This window comes from Lissotriton vulgaris, chromosome 1_1 (assembly GCF_964263255.1).
Source record: "Lissotriton vulgaris chromosome 1_1, aLisVul1.2, whole genome shotgun sequence".
Lineage (NCBI taxonomy): Eukaryota > Metazoa > Chordata > Amphibia > Caudata > Salamandridae > Lissotriton > Lissotriton vulgaris.
Genome location: NC_141685.1, coordinates 1888363774 through 1888386323, shown reverse-complemented (window position 1 = coordinate 1888386323; position 22550 = coordinate 1888363774). Strand labels below are relative to the sequence as shown.

Below are 22550 nucleotides of genomic sequence, written 5' to 3'. Positions count from 1 at the left end.
GGAGGAACTCCAGTATATGAGCGAATGGTATGAGTCCACCCTAGAGAGGCTGCGTAGTCGTGATTATAAACAATACACTACTAGAGTCCATGAAGGAGAAGGTAAGGCAGGGTGGCTACTAGCATGGCTTGTTCGACCAGACTCCCAGGGGTCCCCGATCACACAGATGCGTCAGGAAGACAGCCGATAGCTGCATTCCCTGACCACTATCAATAGTGAGTTCTTCAAATATTACAATCAGATATATGCTGCCCCTGTGCCACTTCGGGGGGATTCACAATTGACTTCCTTTGCGGCGATGCCACTGACCACTCCACCTGAAGACCGTTTTAAGGAATTGGGGGAAACCTCTACCAGCACAGGAGGTAAGAGTGGCGACTAAGGATATTGCCAGGGGTTAAAACACTGGGACTTCATGGCCTCCTGGAAGACTTTTACTCAACCTATGCTAGGACGTTGCCCCCTACATGGTGAATATGTATGCAGACGCTTGAAGACTAGGCACACTCCAGGAATCATCTAATCAGGCCTTAGCCATCCCCAACCCCAAGGTCCAGATGCAGGGAGCACGGATTACTGAATTTTGCCCTCTCTCAAAGTTAGACACTGACTTTAAGATCCATAGCAAGATCCTGGCCCTTCGCTTGCTGCCTCACAATCATCTCCTCATACACAAAGACCAAAGTGGTTTTATCTCCACCCGCAACACCTCCCAGATTCTAAGGCAATTATACCATGTTATGCATCATCCTACAGCCCCTGAAAACCCAAATGTGCTACTTATGTCGGTAGACCTGAAAAAGGCGTTTGACACACTAAGATGGGACTATCTTTTTGAAGTAATGCTAAAGATGGGCCTGGGGCAGAATTGTGTTAAATGGGTCTGGCTGCTGTACACTACTCCGACGGCCCGGGTCAAAATGGGCACTGTGCTCTACCAACAATATGCAGTTTGCAGATGTACAAGGCAGGAATTCCCGCTATTCCCGCTATTGTTTGCCTGGCAGAACTATTCAGATGAAAATGCAGGGGCTCCGGCATTAATGGTCGAGGGGCACAAACACATCAACTCCCTCTACACTGATGATATCCTTTTATACCTGCAGGATGGAACACAGGGCATTATGCCCTGGTGCAGGACTTGATCTGGGACGGGCCGCCACAGGGTATCCCTGGCCATCCGCCGTGCCCTCTGGAAGATGGGGGATTGGGGTTTCGAACTTCAAACTATATTTTCTGGCTTCCCAGCTCCAGTGGATTGCGAGGTGGCTTGACAGGGCCAATCAGGGGGTAGGGGTGGAGGGGGGGGGAGGGGGGTGCGAGGTGTTGTGATCGGGCTCATGACACGTTTGGAGACTTTACTGGCTGGGCTGCTTGGTCCACCGACGATTCTTCAAAACCTAGGAGTGATACTCTCTGCAGCAATGAAATGCTGCCCCAGATGTGTGTCAAAGATGACAGCAAAGCAGATGTGTGCACCTGCACTGCCCTTGGTTGGCCTTCCTCATGGCGACCTTACTTCATATTTTACCTCTAGACAGATATTGGTCTGGACAGATGCTGGACTTGTCACAGTGGGTGACTGTTACCACCACAGTACTTTACTGACACTAGATGACTTGACGGAACAATATAACTTGCCGCTGTGGAAATTCCTTACATATGAAGCACTGACACAAATATTTTGAGACTTATGGGCGATGGACCAGGAAGAGCCCGAGGCGTACGATGGACTACAGCTATTGGTATCACTGGGATCAACTAGATGCTCAGTGACATGGCTTTACAGATCCCTTGCAACAATGGTGGGCATCCCCTTGCTGGATCTGTGGTGTAGGTGGGAGAGGATCCTGGAAAGAGAGCTGTCAGACCCGAAGTGGAGGAGAAATCTTGCCTCCCCACAGAAGATCTCAAGGAACACAAGGTTAAAATATATACAATTCAAGTATATACACATGACACTGAACAACCTTCGAATGGTGTATGCCCCAGTTGCAGTCACCTAGATGCCGATTTTGCAAACACGGTATGGCATTGCCTTAACTTGAAACCCTAATTGAAGGGAATACTTAAAGCCCTGAAGAAGTCACTAGGGCGATCACCTCCCTGTACCCTGGAGGCATGTCTTTTGGGGCTGTTCACGAAACCTGCCTCACAAAAAGTTGGCACGAGGTTCCTGGACTTAGCATTGGTGTTGCCTAAGAGACAAATACCCATGACTTGGAAATCAGCCAGAGGCCCTCGAGCACAGACCTGGTGGGAGGATGTCATCAAGTGGGTGAAAGCTGAAGAGAGAGTACTGACTAGAGAAGAGGCTAGAGGGATACGGGCCCACCCTATTGCAGATATATGGACAGAGGTGCTGGAAACTAGGGAACAACCAGATATTGGTCAGAGGGAGAGGTCAGCAGATAGTACTGATCTGTCTTGGGGCCTGACAAGGGGGAGAGAACTCTGAATAACCCAGGAAACATTTTGTGAGTAAGGAGCCCTCTCGCACAACCCAGAAAGAGAGCAGAGAGGTAGTGAGACCCCCCCCCCACATTGCACACCATGCAATGGGCATTAGCTGAATGGTACTGAATATACGTGGAGACTTCAGGGTCTCTACTCACCCCTGGGCCCCTGGCCCGCATTCCTATGCCCATGCTGCTTCGGACACACAACCCATGGATCTTGTCATACTGGAGATATGATACTGACTGATATTTTCTATGTAAGCAGCCCCTCTGCCTATTTGTGTTCTCTTGAATTGCTTATCATTGTTAGTTCAGTTCAAATATGTATTCGGATAAAACATATCCATAAAAAGGACAAACTCACACAATGATACATAAAAGAACACTAACTCATAATCATAATAAAAGGTGCTATATAAAATCAATACAGTAAAGAACAATAAAAATATTACTATACAGTATCATTGTTGTCTTTCATGGTTCCCTGTTGTATAACTGGTATTTCTGATTTCTTGACATGAAGGCATGAAGTACAGCTGTGATGCTTGCATGTCCCCACTTCGCAAAAGCAAGGAGTTATTCTCTCCTGGTTTCTGTGGTTATATAAAGCTTATGCCAACTAGACTTGTTTTTTTTTTATCACAAAGATAGATGTCAATACTGAGGTCATATGATGCCTCTTTGCTCCGTAAAGCACAGTTACAACATATAAAAATTTAAAATTCCAATAAGAATATTTTCAAAACGAAAACATTTGTGTCGAGCAAGACATTAAATCAATGCTTGTAAATTCAGAGAACTTCCATCTCTAATTTGTTTCTTCCTACGTACAGTTCTGATTCAGACTGGTGGCAATGGGAAAACATTGACCAAATACATTTTGCATGTTTGATCCCTTGATAACAGGGAAAGTTCCAAACACACGTTGCTCAGAACATATTCTGTTAAACATTTGAGCACTAATAATGAATGAATGGATACTGGTCTTATAAAGCGCAAAATTTGTCCAAAGGCGTCTAGGCGCTGCGGATAGAACCAGCGGTCATGGGAAGCACAAAAGGAGCCTAGCTGTTAAAGTGTGAAGAGCCATGTTTTTAATGCCTTACAAAACAGAAGGTGAGAGTCTTGCCCAGAGATCGACGTCAGGAAAGTTTCAGAGCTTAGAAGCAGCAACAGAAAAAGCAATTTCCCACCACCTGCCCCTTCTGAACCTGGGAACTGCCAACCATTTTTTTCTGGCAGACCGCAGTTGTTTAGAAGAGACTTTTGATACCTTCGGAAGCCAAATTATGAAGAGCCTTATGGAAAAGGGGCAGAGGGCCTTGAACAAAATTCTCTTTTCTAAGGGAAGCCAGTCCAGCTTACAAATAGATGCCGAAACTGGGAAGAATTTAGGAAGATCAATCAGAAGTCTTGCCGCTGCAATCTGTACAAGCTGCAATTTATGGATGGATCCCTTATTGATGTTTACAATAATCCAATCTGGACAGTACCAGGGCAACAGCTGCTGCTTTCAAGAGGTAAGGGAGAGACATGGAAAGATCTTCCTCAGGATCCTTATGATACCAAAACAGGTTCTGTTGATCTGGGGGTCAAAAAAGAGAGAGCTATCAACTATGACACCAATATTCTTTGCTTTTGGGGCTAGACAGGGGAATGAGCCAAGCATTTGAAGCCACCAAGAGTGGGACCAAATAGATTGTTGACTGTCAAAAACCAATTCTTCTGTCTTTTCACCATTGAGCAGTAAGTAGTTGTCTACCATTCAGGAGGTCACAGCCCGCATGCAGCTTTTAAACTTTGCGGTGAACGTCTCAATGCTATTGGTGATTGACACAATTATTTGTGTGTCATCCGCATAGGAAGAGCCTTCGGCTCAAAAGATCTAATAACCTTGGCCAAAGGGGCGACATAGATGTTGAATAAGTATGGACTGAATGAGCAACCCTGTGGGACTCCCCAGATGGTGTGAGTGGCGTCAGAGTAGAATTGATCCCATTTTGGCCTCCAACCTCATAGGGGAGATGGTATCAAAGGCCGCCGTTAGGCCTAAGAGAATTAAATGAGAGGTGTACCCAGCATCTACTTAAATAAGTATGGGGCAGGATTCCAGAGGGGATCCAGAAGTAATTCCCCTAGGAGAATATCCGTATGCTTATGGGTCATGGAAGGGAAGGTAGACAGTTTAGCTGCCCCCTCTTTGGGAAAGGGGGAGTTAAGGAGAACAGAACTAGCTCTTGGAGCTGTATTGAGCAGCTCTAAATTGAGATTGTCCATGGAGGACTATATTTCAGAGATCTTCAAATGAAAATATTTAGTCATCTTGTCACAGAGGTCCTGCGACATGTCAATGTAAGCAGAGACAGGAGGAGAAGAGAGATAATTCATTACACTGAATAGTTCCCTGGAGGATCTGAGAGATTATGTAATTCGAGAGGAAAATAATGATTTTTCCACTTTGATAGCAGTTTTGTATTCAACTAATTTCTTTTTATGATGGTCTCCTTCAATTGGGTTCAGATGTTGTTGCCAAATCCTTTCTTGATGGTAGCAAGCTTGTCTAAGCTTCCTTAGCCTTTCTGAAAACCAAGGGACAGTGGGCTTTTTTCTGCCTGCCTGCATAGTGCTCTTTAAGGGGGGGGGGATCAATAACTGGCAACAGCCAATTGGCATCGGAATTATTGGTACAGTGAAGATTACTGAGGGTTTTAAGGAAAGATTCCTTATTAATACGGCTGTATTTCCTTTTAAATACCTTTCTATTCCCGTCATTCACGAGGTAAAACATAAAAGATACTGTCACAACAGGTTTGTTATATTCTTAATAATAAACCATATGCATATTTGCATGTAGAATAAGGCTACTTGCATATATATATATATATATATATATATATATATATATATATATATATATATATATATATATATATATATATATATATATATATATATATATATATATATATATATATCATCCAAGGGTGCCCCAGATCTTGAGAACGCCACTCCACAAGGATAGGAAACATTCCTTTTTATTGTTGCACTCAAACACGATCACAGCCCCAGTTCATTTTAAAGCTTCCCAATGCATTTCATTGCTTCGTGCAATTTCTTCAGGGGAAATGGGGAGACATAACCAAAACCCGGCACAGTACTTCAAACAATTTTTGTGCTGTTCCCATAATGCACGATTTTGCAGTTACAAACTGTTTCCTGGATTTCACTCGGGTTTGGTTTTAAAGTCTATAATGTTTTTAACCCATATTTCTTACTGTTCATAGTCCTCCAGTGGATTCCAAGGCTGTATATATATATATATGCATATATATGTAGAAAATACCAAATGACTAAGAAATCTTTGGATTTGAAATCAAAATATTGCAAAATTATACAATTCTCCTGGATGCCTACATCAGATAAATAAGGACATCTCATTTGTTGTAAATATCAAATCAGAGATGCATTATTATTCTATATCTCTTAATTTATATAAGTGCAGTTTGCAAGTTCGAAATGCTACTAGGCTTTGCAAGAATATTGTTAGTAACCGAGGTTGAAAAGCACAAACTGTACAAATAGTACATATATATAAATATATATATATATATATATATATATATATATATATATATATATATATATATATATATATATATATATATATATATATATATATATATATATATATGTACTATTTGTACAGTTTGTGCTTTTCAACCTCGGTTACTAACAATATTCTTGCAAAGCCTAGTAGCATTTCGAACTTGCAAACTGCACTTATATAAATTAAGAGATATAGAATAATAATGCATCTCTGATTTGATATTTACAACAAATGAGATGTCCTTATTTATCTGATGTAGACATCCAGGAGAATTGTATAATTTTGCAATATTTTGATTTCAAATCCAAAGATTTCTTAGTCATTTGGTATTTTCTACGGTCCTGGGTAAAGCAGTATTGGCCAAAAAGAGCAGGGCAGTGTTCATCAGCGGTGAACGTCGTATTTCACATTAAGAATTTCAAGATGCATTCAACGTTCCCCCAACCTCCACCTTCGATGCCCGCTCTTGACTTCATATATACATCCCCCACTCATTGCAAGCTGGTGACTAAATTATATGCCCTTACGCTGTCGACCATCTCCATCTCCACTGATCGCGCACATGCTGCATGGGGGAAGATCTCAGCGTGGACATTTCCCAAGCCAATTAGCTCTATTGCTGCAATCAGACAAAGAAACTATCTCCCAACTATCGTCTCCGTCTCATACATTTCAAATATCTGCACAGGCTATACCGCACCCCAGTTCAGCTACATAAATCGGGACTCATACCTAATGCTAGGTGCATGCATTGCTCTGCCCGTGCCGCAAATTTTACTCATCTTGCCTGGTTATGCCCAAGGGTGTCGGATTTCTGGCTGGAGGTCTGTGCCGCCATTTCTGAGATTACCTCTGCACCGGTTAAGCCCAACCCATCGTTGTGCCTGCTGGGCTTTGTCAAGTTTTGCCCGGATGCTTCTTGCCGATTGATCGCAATGCTGCTCGTCCTTGCGCGGCATAGGGTGGCCATGTGTTGGGGTCGCAGACTGCCACCTAAGTTCGCCCAATGGCTTGAAGATGCTTCGAGATGCCAGACCCTATTATCTGAATTCTAGGACCTTATGCTTGCGAGATCTCGCCCAACTGACATATGGGGTCACCTAGTGATAAACCTTCATTCCCAATCACATCTGAGCCAGACTGCCTCTCCCGAGCTCCCCGCCGGCACTCCGCCAGCGGCGGTTGCCGGTGCTGGTCAGTAATTGCCTCCCTCCCTGTCCCCATACCCCCCCCTGCCGGGCCTGCTCCTTCCCCTATGATGCTGTCACCACCTCCTACAGCTATGTGTAGTTCATGGTGCTATAGCCATGTTGTACAGGATAATGCTTCTGTCTGATTGATATTTCACTATGTCTATTGTACTCCGTAAATGGCCTGATGTGTACGATGCTCTGATCTGATGCAAAAGTGTATTTTGATAATGTTAAATTTGTCAATGAAGGTTTTGAAAAATAAAAATAAATTAAACAATAAAGAATTTCAAGAGAAATAGGCAACAGTAACATTTATCTATTCATGCCTTCGAGGTCTGTCGACCCAAGACAGGTATACACGAATGTCTGACTAAATATCGAAATCAAAAATATCGACATACAAAAATATCGGGACAAAAATATCGAAGTCAAAAATATCGGAATCCTATCCCTAACAAGGTAAGTACAAAAATATCGAAAAAATAATATCGTAGTACAAAAATATCGAAATTAAAAATATCGTTTTTTTAAATGTATTAATAATAATGTTAAAATAATTATAAAATACATATAATGTTACAAATATTAAATACAAATATTAAAACATAATTAAAAAATTAAAACTAATACATATACATTTAAAATAAATTAAAAACTTAATAATTTAATGTAATTTTATATTTTGTAATTTCATTTAATTGATTTAATTTAAATTTATTTAATTTTTACCCTGTACGACTGTACCCCAAAAACCCAAAACTGACCCAGAACCCTAAAAATACCCCTTTACCCATGAACTGAAAACTGACCCTGAACCCTAAAAATACCCCTTTACCCAAAAACTGAAAACTGACCCTGAACCCTAAAAATACCCCTTTACCCAAAAACTGAAAACTGACCCTGAACCCTAAAAATACCCCTTTACCCAAAAACTGAAAACTGACTCTGAACCCTAAAAATACCCCTTTACCCATGAACTGAAAACTGACCCTGAACCCTAAAAATACCCCCTTACCCATGAACTGAAAACTGACCCTGAACCCTAAAAATACCCCTGTACCAATGAACTGAAAACTGACCCTGAACCCTAAAAATACCCTTTTACCCAAAAACTGAAAACTTACCCTGAACCCTAAAAATACCCCTTTACCCATGAACTGAAAACTGACCCTGAACCCTAAAAATACCCCTTTACCCATGAACTGAAAACTGACCCTGAACCCTAAAAATACCCCTGTACCCATGAACTGAAAACTGACCCTGAACCCTAAAAATACCCCTGTACCCAAAATTAATTAATATTATTTAATTACCAATTAATTATTAATTAACAATAACAATAAAGTAAATATATTAGCACATTTGCTGTAATTAATTTAATTTAAAAATTAATATTATTTTGCACAATTAATTAATTAAGAATAACAATAAATTATATATAAAAATTACTATAATTAATTTGATTAAATAATTAATAATAATTAATTACCAACTAATTAATCATTATAAATATGAAAAAAATTATAATAATTAATTAAGTAATTAATAGAAATTAATTACCAATTAATTATTAATTAAAATATGTACAAACATATATCAATTAATTAATTATTATTAAATTACTTCCCACCCTATTCCCCTATAAACCCATATCCCGCTACAGAACATATTTATCAATTAATAAATTAATTAAAAATAATTTAAAATTAATTCTCAATTAATTAATTAATAATTCCTAATAATTAATAATTAATTTAACATAATTAAATTACTTCCCACCCTATTCCCCTATAAACCCACAACCCGCTACAGTAGTAAAAGACAATATTTAATAAAATAACATTAAAAATAAATAATAAAACATAATAAATACAATATAATATACACTAAATTTATTTAAAAATTGATATTAGTAACATCAAAGTTATTAATTTCGATATTATTAACATCGATATTTACAACTTCGATATTACTGATATCATACCAATATCGATATTTAGACTGTCGATATTACTTACCTTCGATATTTTTGTATATCGATATTTAAACTTCGATATTTTTGCATATCGATATTTAAAAATCGATATTTTGTCTGTGTACCGGTATACACATGCACTACCATGAAGTATTAGAAAAAGGCATTTTCACCCACTGTGTTAGTCTGTTCCGTCAATGAGAGCAAAATTACTCCTGAATAGACCTGGTGCACCAACTCCTTATGAGCAGAAAAGGGGCCTGAATAAAGCAAGAGGTGAAACAAGATCCAAACAGGACGGACAAGATTATGATGCTAGCAAGCAAATTCGGATTACATGCTTCTTGGAAGAATTGGAAACACAGACTGAAGTATGACGGAAAAGAACCAGAATTACACCGAAATACAATGCAAGCATACTGATCATCCAGAAAGCATGAAGTAGATCCATTATAAAGTGGTCAGAGCAATAACCTGAGGAATATAAGCCTGGTCAATCCATACCAAGCCTTCATGAACCACTTTGGCCAAACTCTGACACCCTCTGAATTTTGAGAGATTTTTCAGATTTGGGTAGCTCCTAAACTAAGGACATGTAATGCTACATTTGATATTTGTATTCCTTGCATAGGAGGGCCAGTGACATTTTGTTTTAATCCACACCAAATTGTGGAAGTAACATCCCCTCCTTCTGAAGAAGGGCAACAAAGCATTTACTTTCAAGAATTGTAATGCCTGGCAGTAGACACTGACACCTGCAACCAAAATTGTGGAAGTAACATCCCCTCCCTGTGAAGCAGGGCAACAAAGCATTTAATTTTAAGAATTATAATGCCTGGCAGTAGAGATAAGAACCTGCAGGGCAGTGGCAAAATTATTCTAAAGTGAGCGCATGTGCACTTCCAGCCAACAAGCATTGGTGAAGAAAATTGGCCTGGCTTATAACCGTTAGTATGCGACAACAAATCTGTGAAGGGTGTTAGGCTGCTTCTGGTTGAGCGGAGGCCTCGGCAAAATGTAAATTCATGTAAGTTTGTGTTATGCTTGTTACACAAAATCAATTCATTAGGCCAGGTTACATACTTACACCAATATTTGTGGCAAAATTATAGTGCAGAAACAATGAGAACATTTAGAAAGTGAGATGCTGTTGTTTGCAGGAATGTGCTCTTTGGCCTATATTTTTATCACAAAATGTGTTCTCATGTCGAAAAGTGATTCAAGAGTAAATACCATGGTAAAATATAGTGCTACATGCCTGATTTACATGTTGCATAATTACGTGCAATTACATAAAAGCTAATTATGCAAATTTCACACACCCCTATGTGAGTGTGATTGCTACTCTGTGTGGGAGTTCTGTCAGCAGTACAGTATTGCTTCTATGGGAGGGTTGGACTTGCACCCTGTGAGAGAAGGAAGAATGTGTCCTGTAGTCTGCACCTTTCTCAACAAGAAGAAGCAAAACCAATGTTTTTCCATTCATGCAGGCACTCATTCATCATTGAATGTACTTAACGTTTTGCGTGTTACTGATGTAAGCTCTATGGTAACACTAGTCCCAGCCGGGTGCTGTGGGCTTGGAGGTCACATCAATGCATCCAAGGCAGGGAATCACTCTAGTGATGGCACCAGAGGAATTAGCTTTTCTCAATTCAGGTTGGGCGGCTGAGGAAGCGATAACCCAGCAAACCAGGGCTGTTTGTTTTCTAATGACAATCCGCATCAAGGGCACACTGATGTCATTATTTTGAAAATTAAAGCATCGGTGCACAGAAGCATCTCTCAGGCTCCCTCAGCACCGCAGAATTACAATTAGAAGAGGAGAAGCTTAACTTTTCAATGATATCCCTCCTTACTGGATCCCTGCTCAGTGCTCGCCTCGGGAGGTTGATGCCTGTGCAGGGGTCCTCCCATAAGACCCAAGGGAGAGGGAGTGCAGTCTCCCTAAAGAGACAAATCACCCCTTTTCCTCCCCTAGTGCTCTCCAGAGACAAATCACCCCTTTTCCTCCCCTAGTGAGTGGCTGGGTGTGGGGCATCAAGTTGTGTCCCAACCCCTGAATGGGTGTAAAAGCCTTTCTGCCCTGCTGGGGTGGATTGGGGAGATTTATTCCCATCCTAAGGTGGGCAGAAATCTTACTTGATACCACAGAAATTGTATGCCTAAACAAAAGACAGAGTGGGACTACCCCAATACGGTTTGTGGTCATGCCTTCACCATAGAACGGGTGCAGCAGTCTTTCCATGGCCATTCCCCACCCAAGAAGGGCACTACTGCCCTCCTGGGGTAGATTGGGTGGTATACTCCCAATTTGCTTCTGGGGAGTGGGGGCTACAGCCCACAAACCACCAGGAAAGATGAGTTAAAAATATAAAATGGATGGAGACGTTCCAACCAGGTATTGGGCAGTGGCCAGACCCCACATCAGTTGCAGCAGTCCTCCTGTTCCTTGTGGATGCGTTTGGAGAGTTTACTCCCAATCTGCCCCTGCATGGAGCAGGATTCCCCTCCCCCACCACCAATTGACGCCAGCTGGAAAAAAGTCAAAAAATGGAGTGTTGCAACCCACCCAGGAAATGGACCTGGCCATCATCCCAGAATGTGTAAACATAGTAGGGGGTCATGAAGGAGTACTTTTAGGAGAGTATTAAATATGGCTGGGGGAAATTGAATTGTAAATTTGGTAACTTTGCATTATGCGGGTTATGCAAAATTCATGAAATTATTCCATTATGCTACTTCAAGTAATTATGCGCCATGGGCATTAAACATTTACAGCAATATTAACATGTCACGCCTACATAGGTCCTATTGCCCACAAGGTGCATGTGCCTGGTAATTTAAAGTAAGGCATGTAGAAATGTATACTTAAAAGTAACATGACATTGCTGTGACTAGAGCCTAAAAGCTATATTCACTGACCTGCACTGGCCTGACCTGGCCTGCACTGGCCTGACCTGCTCAAACAGAAACTCTGGGAGGCAGTATTAACTATTAATTCTGCTATTCCAAGCTGGGAACCAGCTAGAAAAATGATCAAATAACTATTTTTTAAATTAATTAAAACCCCAACTCGATGATGAAACTTGGATTTTTAATAAATATTAAGGAAAGGGGACATTTAGAAAGTGACCTTCACTCTGCCTGAAGCTTCTGGGGGCTAATTTGCATTAGTGTCCAAATGTCACACAGCTGGTGAATTGACCTGATAAGGTCTGTAAAAATGCTCCCTAAGCAGAGACTTTGGCCTATGGGGAAGTTTATTCCCTGGCAGGAAGACCAGTTTTGCAGTGCCCAGGAAGCTAATTTACCTCAAGCGGGTCTCCCCTGTCAGAAGCAGATGTCAGATGACTCTTGAACAGGGCACTTTCCTTTGTCATCCCACTCGGGTAGGCACCAAGGCCAGTGGGGTGAAAGCTGCCCCCAGAACTGGTATGGAGTGATCACAGAGGAGGAGCTGCTAACTAACATGACCACATCTTAGGGTGGGTAAACATGCTTTGCACAGAAGGAGAAGTGTTTTTCCATCTTGAATTTATTGAGTGAGGGGTTCTGTGGGATTAGTTGCAGTGAGACACACATGAACTGCTGCAAAAGTGGGTAGGGTTGCCCCTGGGAACTTTTACCCTATTGTGTAGGAGGGGACAGGAGTTACCTGGACCCAGAGGCTAGTAATAGGAATAAGTAGCACCCGAACACACCTTTTTCAGAACACTTTGGGCCTATGGTGAACAGAAGAAGACCGCACCTTCTTTTTGAGACCTGTGAGGAGACCTGAGGAACTCGCCCTTCTGCCACTGTACCAGAGTAATTACCAGCAGCTGAGATTAATTCAAGCATTCCATCCATCACTTTTTTGCATACTGCAGTACAATACCCTAAATGGGATGGGCATGCCCAGACGTAGGTCCAGAGCGCATTGTATTACTGGACTCAAACGATACCGAACCAACGGGCCCTAATAAGGCTGAAGCTTGTCTTGGGTTTCTTGTGTTCCAGTTTAGTGAGAACTGGACTGGAAATTTGGGTTGGACTGTTCCTACTGCAGCAGTGTCAAGACTGATTTGCATATGGCTAGATCCAAACTGAGGTGGCATGGTGTGTAGCTCAATGATTAGAGCGGCAGACCCTGATGCAGAGGTCTAGCCCGGGACCAGGGTTCAATTCCCCGCCTCAGCGGGTCTTGGGCTCAAAATTCCACAGGCCTGATAATTCTCGCCTCGGTGCCTATTCCAATCATGGAGTCCCACTCTGCAACTCTGGACAATAGCTGGCCTCCACCTTGGGGGTGCCCAGGAGTGGACGTCTCACAGGGAAAGCCAGGATGGGTTCCACAGCGGTATTCGTACAAGCGCCTTGAGACCCTTGCGGGTGAGTAGTGCGCTATACAAGTATCAATTTACAATTTTTTTTACAATTTACAATGGACTGGGATGCGGCCGGAGTAATTACCAGTGGTCGAGATTAGTTCAAGCATTCCATTCCTCACTCTTTTGTATATTTTATGCCCTTGGTGAAACAGATAAGCAGAGACTCAGGTCTCTGCTTATCTGTTGCCACTGGAGCCAAGCTGTACTCTAATGATGAGCCCTAATAACGGTGAAACCGCATGTGGGTTGCTTGTGTTCTATTTCAGGAAGGACCTGGCCTACTGGTTTGGACTAGACTGTTCCTATTGGAGCAGGGTCAGGACTGAGTTGCATGTGACAGGGTCCAAACTGGGGTGGCATGGCATGCTAATTACTGATGGACTGGGATGGACCCCAGAATAATTACCAGTGGCTGAGATTAAGTCAAGCATTCCACCCATTACTTTCTTGTACACTTCTATTTTGTATTTAGTCACCCAACACAGAATGGGCACAACAGTCTTTCTGCCCACCTAGGGTTACATTTGGGGATCTAACCTCAATCTGCCTCCAGGGAAAAGAAAGCCCATTAGAGACCAGGAGGAAAAAGTTTAAAAACAGTAAGTGGTGGGGGTAGCCCATGCAGGCATCAGGCTGTGCCTCCACCCCAGAAGGGCCACAATAGTCTTTCTGCCACCCTCGAGGTTGATTGGCAGAGTTTACCTCACTCTATCCCTCACCCCCTGTGGGGAAGAAAGCCCACTAGACAACAAAGATTTCCATATAGGAGAAAGAACAAGGGGTGGAGGATCTCCTTGACATTGAGCCCCATTAAAAAGGGCAGTACAGTCCTTCTATCTCCCTGAAATGTTCCCAATCACACCCCTCGGGGGGCAAAAACCCTACTAAACAGCTACAGTTGTTTTAGGGCAAAGTAAATGAAGTGAGATGCCAACCCTGGCATGGATCTCCATACCCAGGAGAGGCAAGACAATCTTTCTGCTTCTGCTGGAGGGCAGATAGGAAGTTTGCACTAAGCTGGAATTTTCCCCTAATCTGTACCGGGTGGAAGTAAAAAGGCCATTAGACATCACAGATTTTATATTAGGGCAACCAAAATGGCTGAGGCGGCTCACACTGGTACATGGCAATGCCTCCATCACAAAAGGGGCAATGCAGTCTTTCTGCTCCCTGAGAAGCAGAAAAGGAAATTCAACTGTTTGGAGTTTTTCTCTAATATGCCAACGGAGGTAGAAAGCCCACTAGATACCAGGGATTTTACATTGAGGCAGAATAGGAAATGAGGCATATCCCATTGGCATCTGGCCATGCCTCCTCCCCAAAACAGACTATACACTCTTTTTGCCCCCAGGGGATTTTACTTTGGGGCAATAAAGGGGTAGAGAGGGCCCACCATGGCATCTGGCATGTCCGCTCCCCAAAAGGGACAATTGCAACTTTTCTGTCCCTCTGAGGGGCTCCAGTCTACCTCCAGGGGTCAGAAAGTCCACTGGATGCCAGGGATATTTTCAAAGAATTAGTGAGGTGGCGGACATCAGGTTGCACCCCTACCTTTAGAGCCCCAACAATCTTTGCCCCACCAGGGACTAAAGAATCTGTATACCCATTACCATCGCCATTGGAAACGAGTAGAAAGGTAGAATGTATTTGGGTAAAGGGGTCAGCTAAAAACTAGGGAAACATGAACATAGACAATTGTGATATCTAAACACCAAGGGAATTCCAGGGCGTGGATCCCACATTTTTTCTCACCCACAATTCCCTTCAAACCTTACATTTGAGATCAAATCTCACATTTTACTCACATTTCTAGACTGGGTAGTACTGGCAGCTGGGAGGATCCAAAAATATCTAGCACCCAGCATTGCCACATTCCTCCCAATAAAAATGCTATATCTTGGCTATGTTCTTGGTTCGCTCCTGGGGAATCCATAAACCCTGGGCATCATAAGCATCCCCTGGTGTGGGAACAAAGGATGCTAATTTAGCCGGGGTTCCTTTTGTGACAAAAAGTTTTGAAGACTTAAGCACAAACTGCCACAAACATCCAAAAATGGCTCACTCATACATGCAATCATGCATCTAGTTATCCACTCATTGACTGATTCTGACCAGCAATATCACACACACACCCTCACCAATCAATGAAGAGGCACTTTCAGTTATCAACCAGAATAATTGGCTTTGCTATTAGTCTGTGAAGTATGTGGGAATATTTCTAGTAGTTGGTGCCTCCTATTCTGTGAAGGGTGCTGTCAGCGGTGTGAGCCTGCTGCTCTGATCCGTGTGTGCTGTGTGATCTATGAGGAGGGTGAGGATGCTTCCAGTAAAGTGAGACTGCTAGTTTATGCGTGGTGTAAGACTGCTTCCAGAAGAGTCTGATAAGGAGCCTGAGAGGGAGGGGTGTGAGAGTGATCTAGGGTGTTTTGTTCTCACATCATAAGATCTTTATCAGTTCCCCTCACTTTTTCATCGATGCCACGGCTTAAGACAAGTTGTGGTCTTATTTAACTATGAAGGGGTCTTATTCTTAAGACAGCACTCCAGCAATTATTCCTAGGTGGAGTTATTGTCTTCCTCTTGGGAGTAGTAACACTCTGTTTTCCATAATGTGACAGGTTAAAGATTGGGCCTTGATAACCTAGTCATTCATTTTTGAGCACCCTTTCCCAATAAACACATGTAGGCTGCCCTACCAGCATCACCACACAAATTGCTAACCCCACGCATAATATGTGCACAACCAGTTGTGTTTATTGAAATAACTGATCAATGGTGACACTGCTGTACACAGCCTCTGACCCCTCTCCTCCACACTTTAGTGTCCAAAGGCGCTCATGCTCTGCTCCAGCACTCTGCCTCTGGCCTCAGATGAATAGCTCCACTGTATTTTCTAGTAGCAGATTTCCCTGGCTGATGCCAGGTCCCAGTAGATCAGTCCAAATACACTACTTCTCCCATACAGGGTAGTGTATATATTGCTTGTGTGCAGCCAAGTTTGCTTAATGTGCAGGGCACATGTGTGGTACAGTGAGCTTGATAGAAAGAGCTATTTCAACACCAGGCAAGATCAATATGCAAAGCACATAATCACACGTGCAGCAGAGAGTACATTAGGTACCCCAGCATAGTGCATCATTGACCCCACCCACTGCTGGCCTGGAAAAGAGCTCTGGGGCAAGCCCATCAGAAGTCAAAAAAATACGTAACATAATCATCACTAGAGTAAGGCAAGGAACATTCACAGAGGCACAGCCGTTTGTTTATGTACTTCATTACACACCACCAATCACCCAATGCCGTACAGTACACGTTGTTTGTTATAACAAGGTAACATTTATATTATGCATTGTAATTCGCTATATCGGGAATTTCTCATTACTCGTCTTACAATAAATTCCTGAAATGATGGCATTATGACACATTGCAATAGTATGCGTTGTTCGTGGTAAAATCTTAATGTAAAAAATAGCAGAAGGGGCCAGAACACGGGTAACTCAAAACTGAACAAAGCATAAAATACCACTTAATAAATTAGTGTCCAATCAGGAGTTACATCATGTAAAGTTTCTTCCTAATATAAGTGATAGAAGGTGGTCTTTGCTAATTGTCTCTTTCTGTTATGAGAAATTGAACTATTTCAAAGGCGGGCTAATGCAACTGCTGCCCAAACAAAAGATTAATAAAGGACATCAAAACCGCCTCTACATATATTGCCTTTAAAATTAGTTTTTCTGAATACACAAGCTCAGGTGCACACCTAAAGTTATCTGCCTTTGTGCAGTTAACATACAAAGAAATAATTCAGCTGCATTAGTAATGTGCACAATTGTACAGAAATATCACTATTAATTTGGCTAATATGGTAATTAGAGATGGAAAAATACACTCACCGTCCATGTTATTGTTAGTTCCCCGTTGCTTCCACCACCGCCTCCAACATCAGACGGTGCTACATTTGGAGCTAAGATACAGACAAAGGAAAACATATTCTTACTTGCACCACAGAACTTAGCAAAGAAGGCATTTATACTGCTTTTGCTTAATAGTGTGGAAGTAGCCTGCATGGTAGGCATCATAAAGTTGTGTGGCTAATTATCTCACTAGAATCACCTTTACATACTTCTAATATATTGTCAAAGGTACATATTTTTCAATCTTTTTGCCATGATAATAAACAATGAGGGCCTTGTTAACAACCAAAGTCAGAACTTTGTACCTGCAGGTTTCCAACCTTGTATGGATGCAGATTTCTGACTTTGTATAATTCACAAAGGTTTTCCAGGATATGCATGGAAATCTGTGAAAGACGCAGGTTTCTACTCTGTTAAGTAATGCATTCTTTTACTTTTAACCATTAAAATATAATAGGCAATATGACACGATTAAGCAATATTCACAAATAAAATGTAGAAAATAACTTGTTGAATTTTTATGAATACAGATTGCAAAAACTTGGCAACATAAAACATTTCTTACTTACTGGTAGTAGATTTTCAATTATTGTCAAATCAGATCGAGTACACAAATTAATAATCACTAGTGCAATATGTCAACTAATCAATCAGAATTTGTATAGCGCTACACTGTCACCCCTAGGGGTACCTGGCCGCTGAGTCTCCATCAAAGAGCCAGGTCTTGAGTCTCTTTCCGAAGTCTGTCAGTGAGGGACCTAACTGGATCTGGAGGGGAGGGTGGTTCTTGGTCTTGGCAGTGATGTAGAAGAAGCAGGAGCCACCACTACGGCTGTGGCAGAGGGCTGTACAAGGGCCAGCGAAGAGGAGCGTAGGTGTTTGAAAGGATGGTGGAAGTTCAGTAGATGTTTGATGTGGGCAGGCCCTAGGTCGTGGAGAGCTTTGTAGGCATGTGTGAGGGTCTTTAACTGTATCTCTTCTGGATGGGGAGTTAGTAGAGAGCTCTCATATGGGGTGATGTGGGTTCATTTGGGAGGTACAGGATTACTCTGGCTGAGGCGTTTTGCAAAGTCTGGAGTCCTCTGTGGAGCTTGGTGGAGATGCCTGTGTAGAGGGCATTCCCGTAGTCGAGGCAGCTGGTGACGAGGGAATGAGTGATGGTCTTTCTGGTGTTGATTGGGATCAATCTGAAGATTTGGTGGAGCATGCAAAGTTTGTGGAAGCAGGAGGAGGCAACTGCATTGACTTGTCCTTTCATGGTCAGTTGGCTGTTGAGGATGATGCCGAGGTTGCATACCTGGTCGGTCAGTGTGGGTGTAGGTCCGACCTCTGCAGGCCACCAACTGTGGTCCCATGCGGAGGTGTTGTTCCCCAAGATCAGTACTACAGTTTTGTCTGAGTTGAGTTGGAGGCAGTTGTCACTCATCCATTTGGCTAAGTTGGTCATGGTGTTGCTGAAGTTTGCTTTTTCATTGGAGAAGTCCTCGGTGAGCGAGAGGCTCAGTTGAGCCTTGTCTGCGTAAGCGATTATGTTGAGTCCTTGGGATCTGACGATGTGAAGGGGGATCATGTAGATGTTGAACAGGGTGGGGCTGAAGGATGATCCATATATTGATTTCTTAAATCATTAAATCATTTCTTATATTGATTTTTTAAAACAATAGGCTTTGGGTATCATAGTAAAAACTGTTTGTGCACTAAGGACCAGTTATACGATCATTCCATTTTGCGACTCACAAATGTTTTTTTTTAGCGAGTCGCAAAATTATAGGTACTAATGTGTCTCAGACACATTCGCGATTTCCAATTGGGTCACGAATGACCTGCCTCATCAATATTCATCAGGCAGGTTACAATTTGCGACCAATTGGGAATGGGAAATAACACAAGGCTGGTGACCTGCAAGGGACAGAAAACCACCATGTCTGTGTTTGCTTTTAAAAAATCAACTTTTTTTTAAAATGCAGCCAGTTTGTCTTAAAGGAAAACGGGTTGCATTTCAAAAATAAAGATAAAATGTTACATAGGACTACTGCCTGCCCTTAAATAACGTTTATGCTGCAAGTCACAAAGGAGAAGGAGTCCCTTGGGGATCCTTCACCTTTGGCGATTGGCTTGCCACCTACTTGAAGTAGGTGGTAAACTGCAATTGTTTTAAGACTGAACTCCGGACACAAAACAATTATACATACCCTTGAGTCTCGCTATTAGTTTGGCAGGTCCTTCCTTTTAGCGAATCGTAAACCCTATTTTGCGGGTCGGTAATAGGTTACCGACTTGCAAAATAGCATTAGTACATGTGAAAAGGCTATTTAGTGTCGCAAACGGGACAATTTTATGTTTGCGACCACTAAGAGTTATCGTACATCTGCCTCATAGTTCTATAGCACAAAGTTGACATTCTCGTTCCTTATCAAGACAATTCAACCAGAATGTGATGGTAGCTCTACTTAGGCCCTCATTACAAGTGGCTCAGCAAAGCAGTTTATTTTCCCAATCCCTAGAGTTAGCTAAACTGGTACTTGTAACTCTAAAATTGGGGATAATCTGAGCCATTAAGATTTGGACGCTTAAGACCACTGAGAAATAAGGAATTATGGGTTAATCTATACATTTTTTATACCATAGAACGAGCATACCCCTATCTAGGTGAAGGTTTCTACAAACCTGACAACCAACAGGGTGAAGGAAATTATAATCATCAAAGAATAAACAACTTTTCTGACTCCTCGGATCCTGAATCCGATAATGAACAAAATTACCAGGATGATGGTCACTACAACCCCCAAAATGGCCGTAGAAATATGCGCCAGCCTTTTTTAGGCTACCGAGGAGGGAAACGGGGACGACAGAGAGTGCGTTTCCAACCGTCGACCCGGGGTCAACATCAGACGTATCAACATCCAATGGAACCTCAGCCCCAACATTATCTGGAGACTCGCAGCAGGCAGTACCAGAGACAATGGATGTGATACCTATTTTCAATCTTTCTAAACACAACCTCAAAACATCAGACATATCCTTACTCTCTAAAGGTTTGACCTTTGTCCCACATGCTAATGTCAATATATTTGAAATGTATCAAGATGTGCATGCATTTTTTAGGAAAATAAGACTTCAAAAATTCTTTCTGGATAGAGTAGAAATTGAACAGGAAGATATGGCAAATAATATTGTAGCCTTACCCTCGACATTCACACCAACGTTGGACCAATTGGGTCCTGAAATGGCTATGTTTGAGAAAGTTGTCTTGACAAAATTAGATCACGCCCTTAGATTTGTCCCTAAATCAAAATACAACATTACTAAAGAAGAACACGACTCATTGATTAATCTTAAAAATGACAAATCGTTAATAATAAAAAGTAGTGACAAGGGAGGTGGTATTGTCCTCATTGATTGTAATACATACGAAACTAATATGCTGAACATGCTTAATGATCACCAGTTCTATAAGGAAGTTATGAACAACCCAACCGATAGGGTAGTAAGAAAAATTCGTGAAACGACAAAAAGAGCACTAGATAGAAAAATAATAACCAAAAAAGAATATGAATTCCTAAACACCTCTCAAGGAAAATTAGCGTGCATTTATGGTTTGCCCAAAATGCACAAGAATCAACAGGACCCACCTTATCGACCGATAGTTTCCACAATTGGCACCCCTACAGAAGCTATCTCCAAATATGTAGACAATATTCTAAGACCTTACATTTCATTTTCTCCATCCTACATCAAAGACACTGGAGATATAATAGCAAAGGTGGAAAACCTAGATTTCGATGAGAATAAAGATCTTCTTGTAACGCTTAATGTTGAAGCGTTATACAGTAATATCCCACAGAAAGGAGCTCTCGATGCCACCATGTGGTTCATAAATCTACATCAAATACCCTGCGACAAGCAATTTATCCACGAGTGCCTGTCTATAGCACTACAGGAGAATGTTTTCCAATTTGGAACCCGTATGTATCAGCAGATCAAGGGCGTGAGCATGGGGGCAGCCATGGCTCCGTCCATAGCTAATATATATATGGCTCTCTTTGAAGCCCACAATATCTATAACGACATGGCCCCATTCTACGAGTCTGTTTCCCACTGGCACAGGTACATTGATGATATTTTCTTCATCTGGACCAGTGGGGAACAGACTCTTAAAGAATTTCTAGAGTGGATAAATCTTGCAGATGAAAACCTCCACTTCACTGCTAAGTTTAACGCCGCCCAAGTGGAATTCCTGGATGTATACATCAGAAACAAAAGTAATAAATTAGAAGTGGACCTGTATACTAAACCCACCTCAAGAAATACCCTGCTCCATTTTTCGAGCTACCATCCTAGGAGCCAAAAGGATGGAATACCCTTCTCACAGTTTCTCAGAGTAAGACGAAACTGCACAAATATCAAGGACTACGACATTCAATCTGAAAAAATGAAGAAAAAATTCCTCGACAGAGGATACCCCCATAGATTAGTCCGACAAGCTTACAAGAGAGCCCGATACTATGATCGGGACGCACTCTTGAGACCTAAGAATGAGCCCCAGGAACCCAAATTGGTGTGCATTACACGACATTCAACCATGAATGCCACAATCAGACAGATAGTGAATGCGAATTGGCATTTACTCAATATAGAGCCCTCTAAACCTAAGTTGAAGAAACCGATGTTTGCTCATCGTAGAAATAAGAACCTCAGGGACTTTGTAGTAAGATCTAGATACATAGGTACTTCTGATAAGCCCCCCTTCATACAAAAATCTATACAAGGTGCGAATCCTGTGAAAGGCACCTCAAGATGTGGCTCCTGTCAATCCTGCAATGACATTATAGCAGGTGAAACATTTCAGTTAAATGGTTATAACATCAAAGCCAACGATTTATGGACATGCAACACCAGCAATGTTATCTATCTGCTCCTATGCCCTTGCAATTTGGGATATGTGAGCGAAACTTCGAGACCCATAAAAATCCGGCTGACAGAACATAGGTCAGCTATTAAGACCAAAAAATTATCTGCGCCCTTAGTT

At 41.9% G+C, this 22550-nt stretch overlaps 1 protein-coding gene across 4 annotated transcripts in view; it reads right to left on the bottom strand.

Annotated features, from left to right (window-relative positions):
• The window catches only part of CNTN1 (contactin 1), a 1059655-nt gene that overhangs the window by 186354 nt on the left and 850751 nt on the right, over positions 1–22550 (bottom strand). For all 4 annotated transcript variants that reach the window (XM_086919467.1, XM_086919469.1, XM_086919468.1 and 1 more), the window contains one exon: positions 17501–17571. In XM_086919467.1, coding sequence (XP_086775593.1) covers positions 17501–17571 — 71 coding nt within the window. The remainder of the gene's footprint in view (positions 1–17500; positions 17572–22550) is intronic.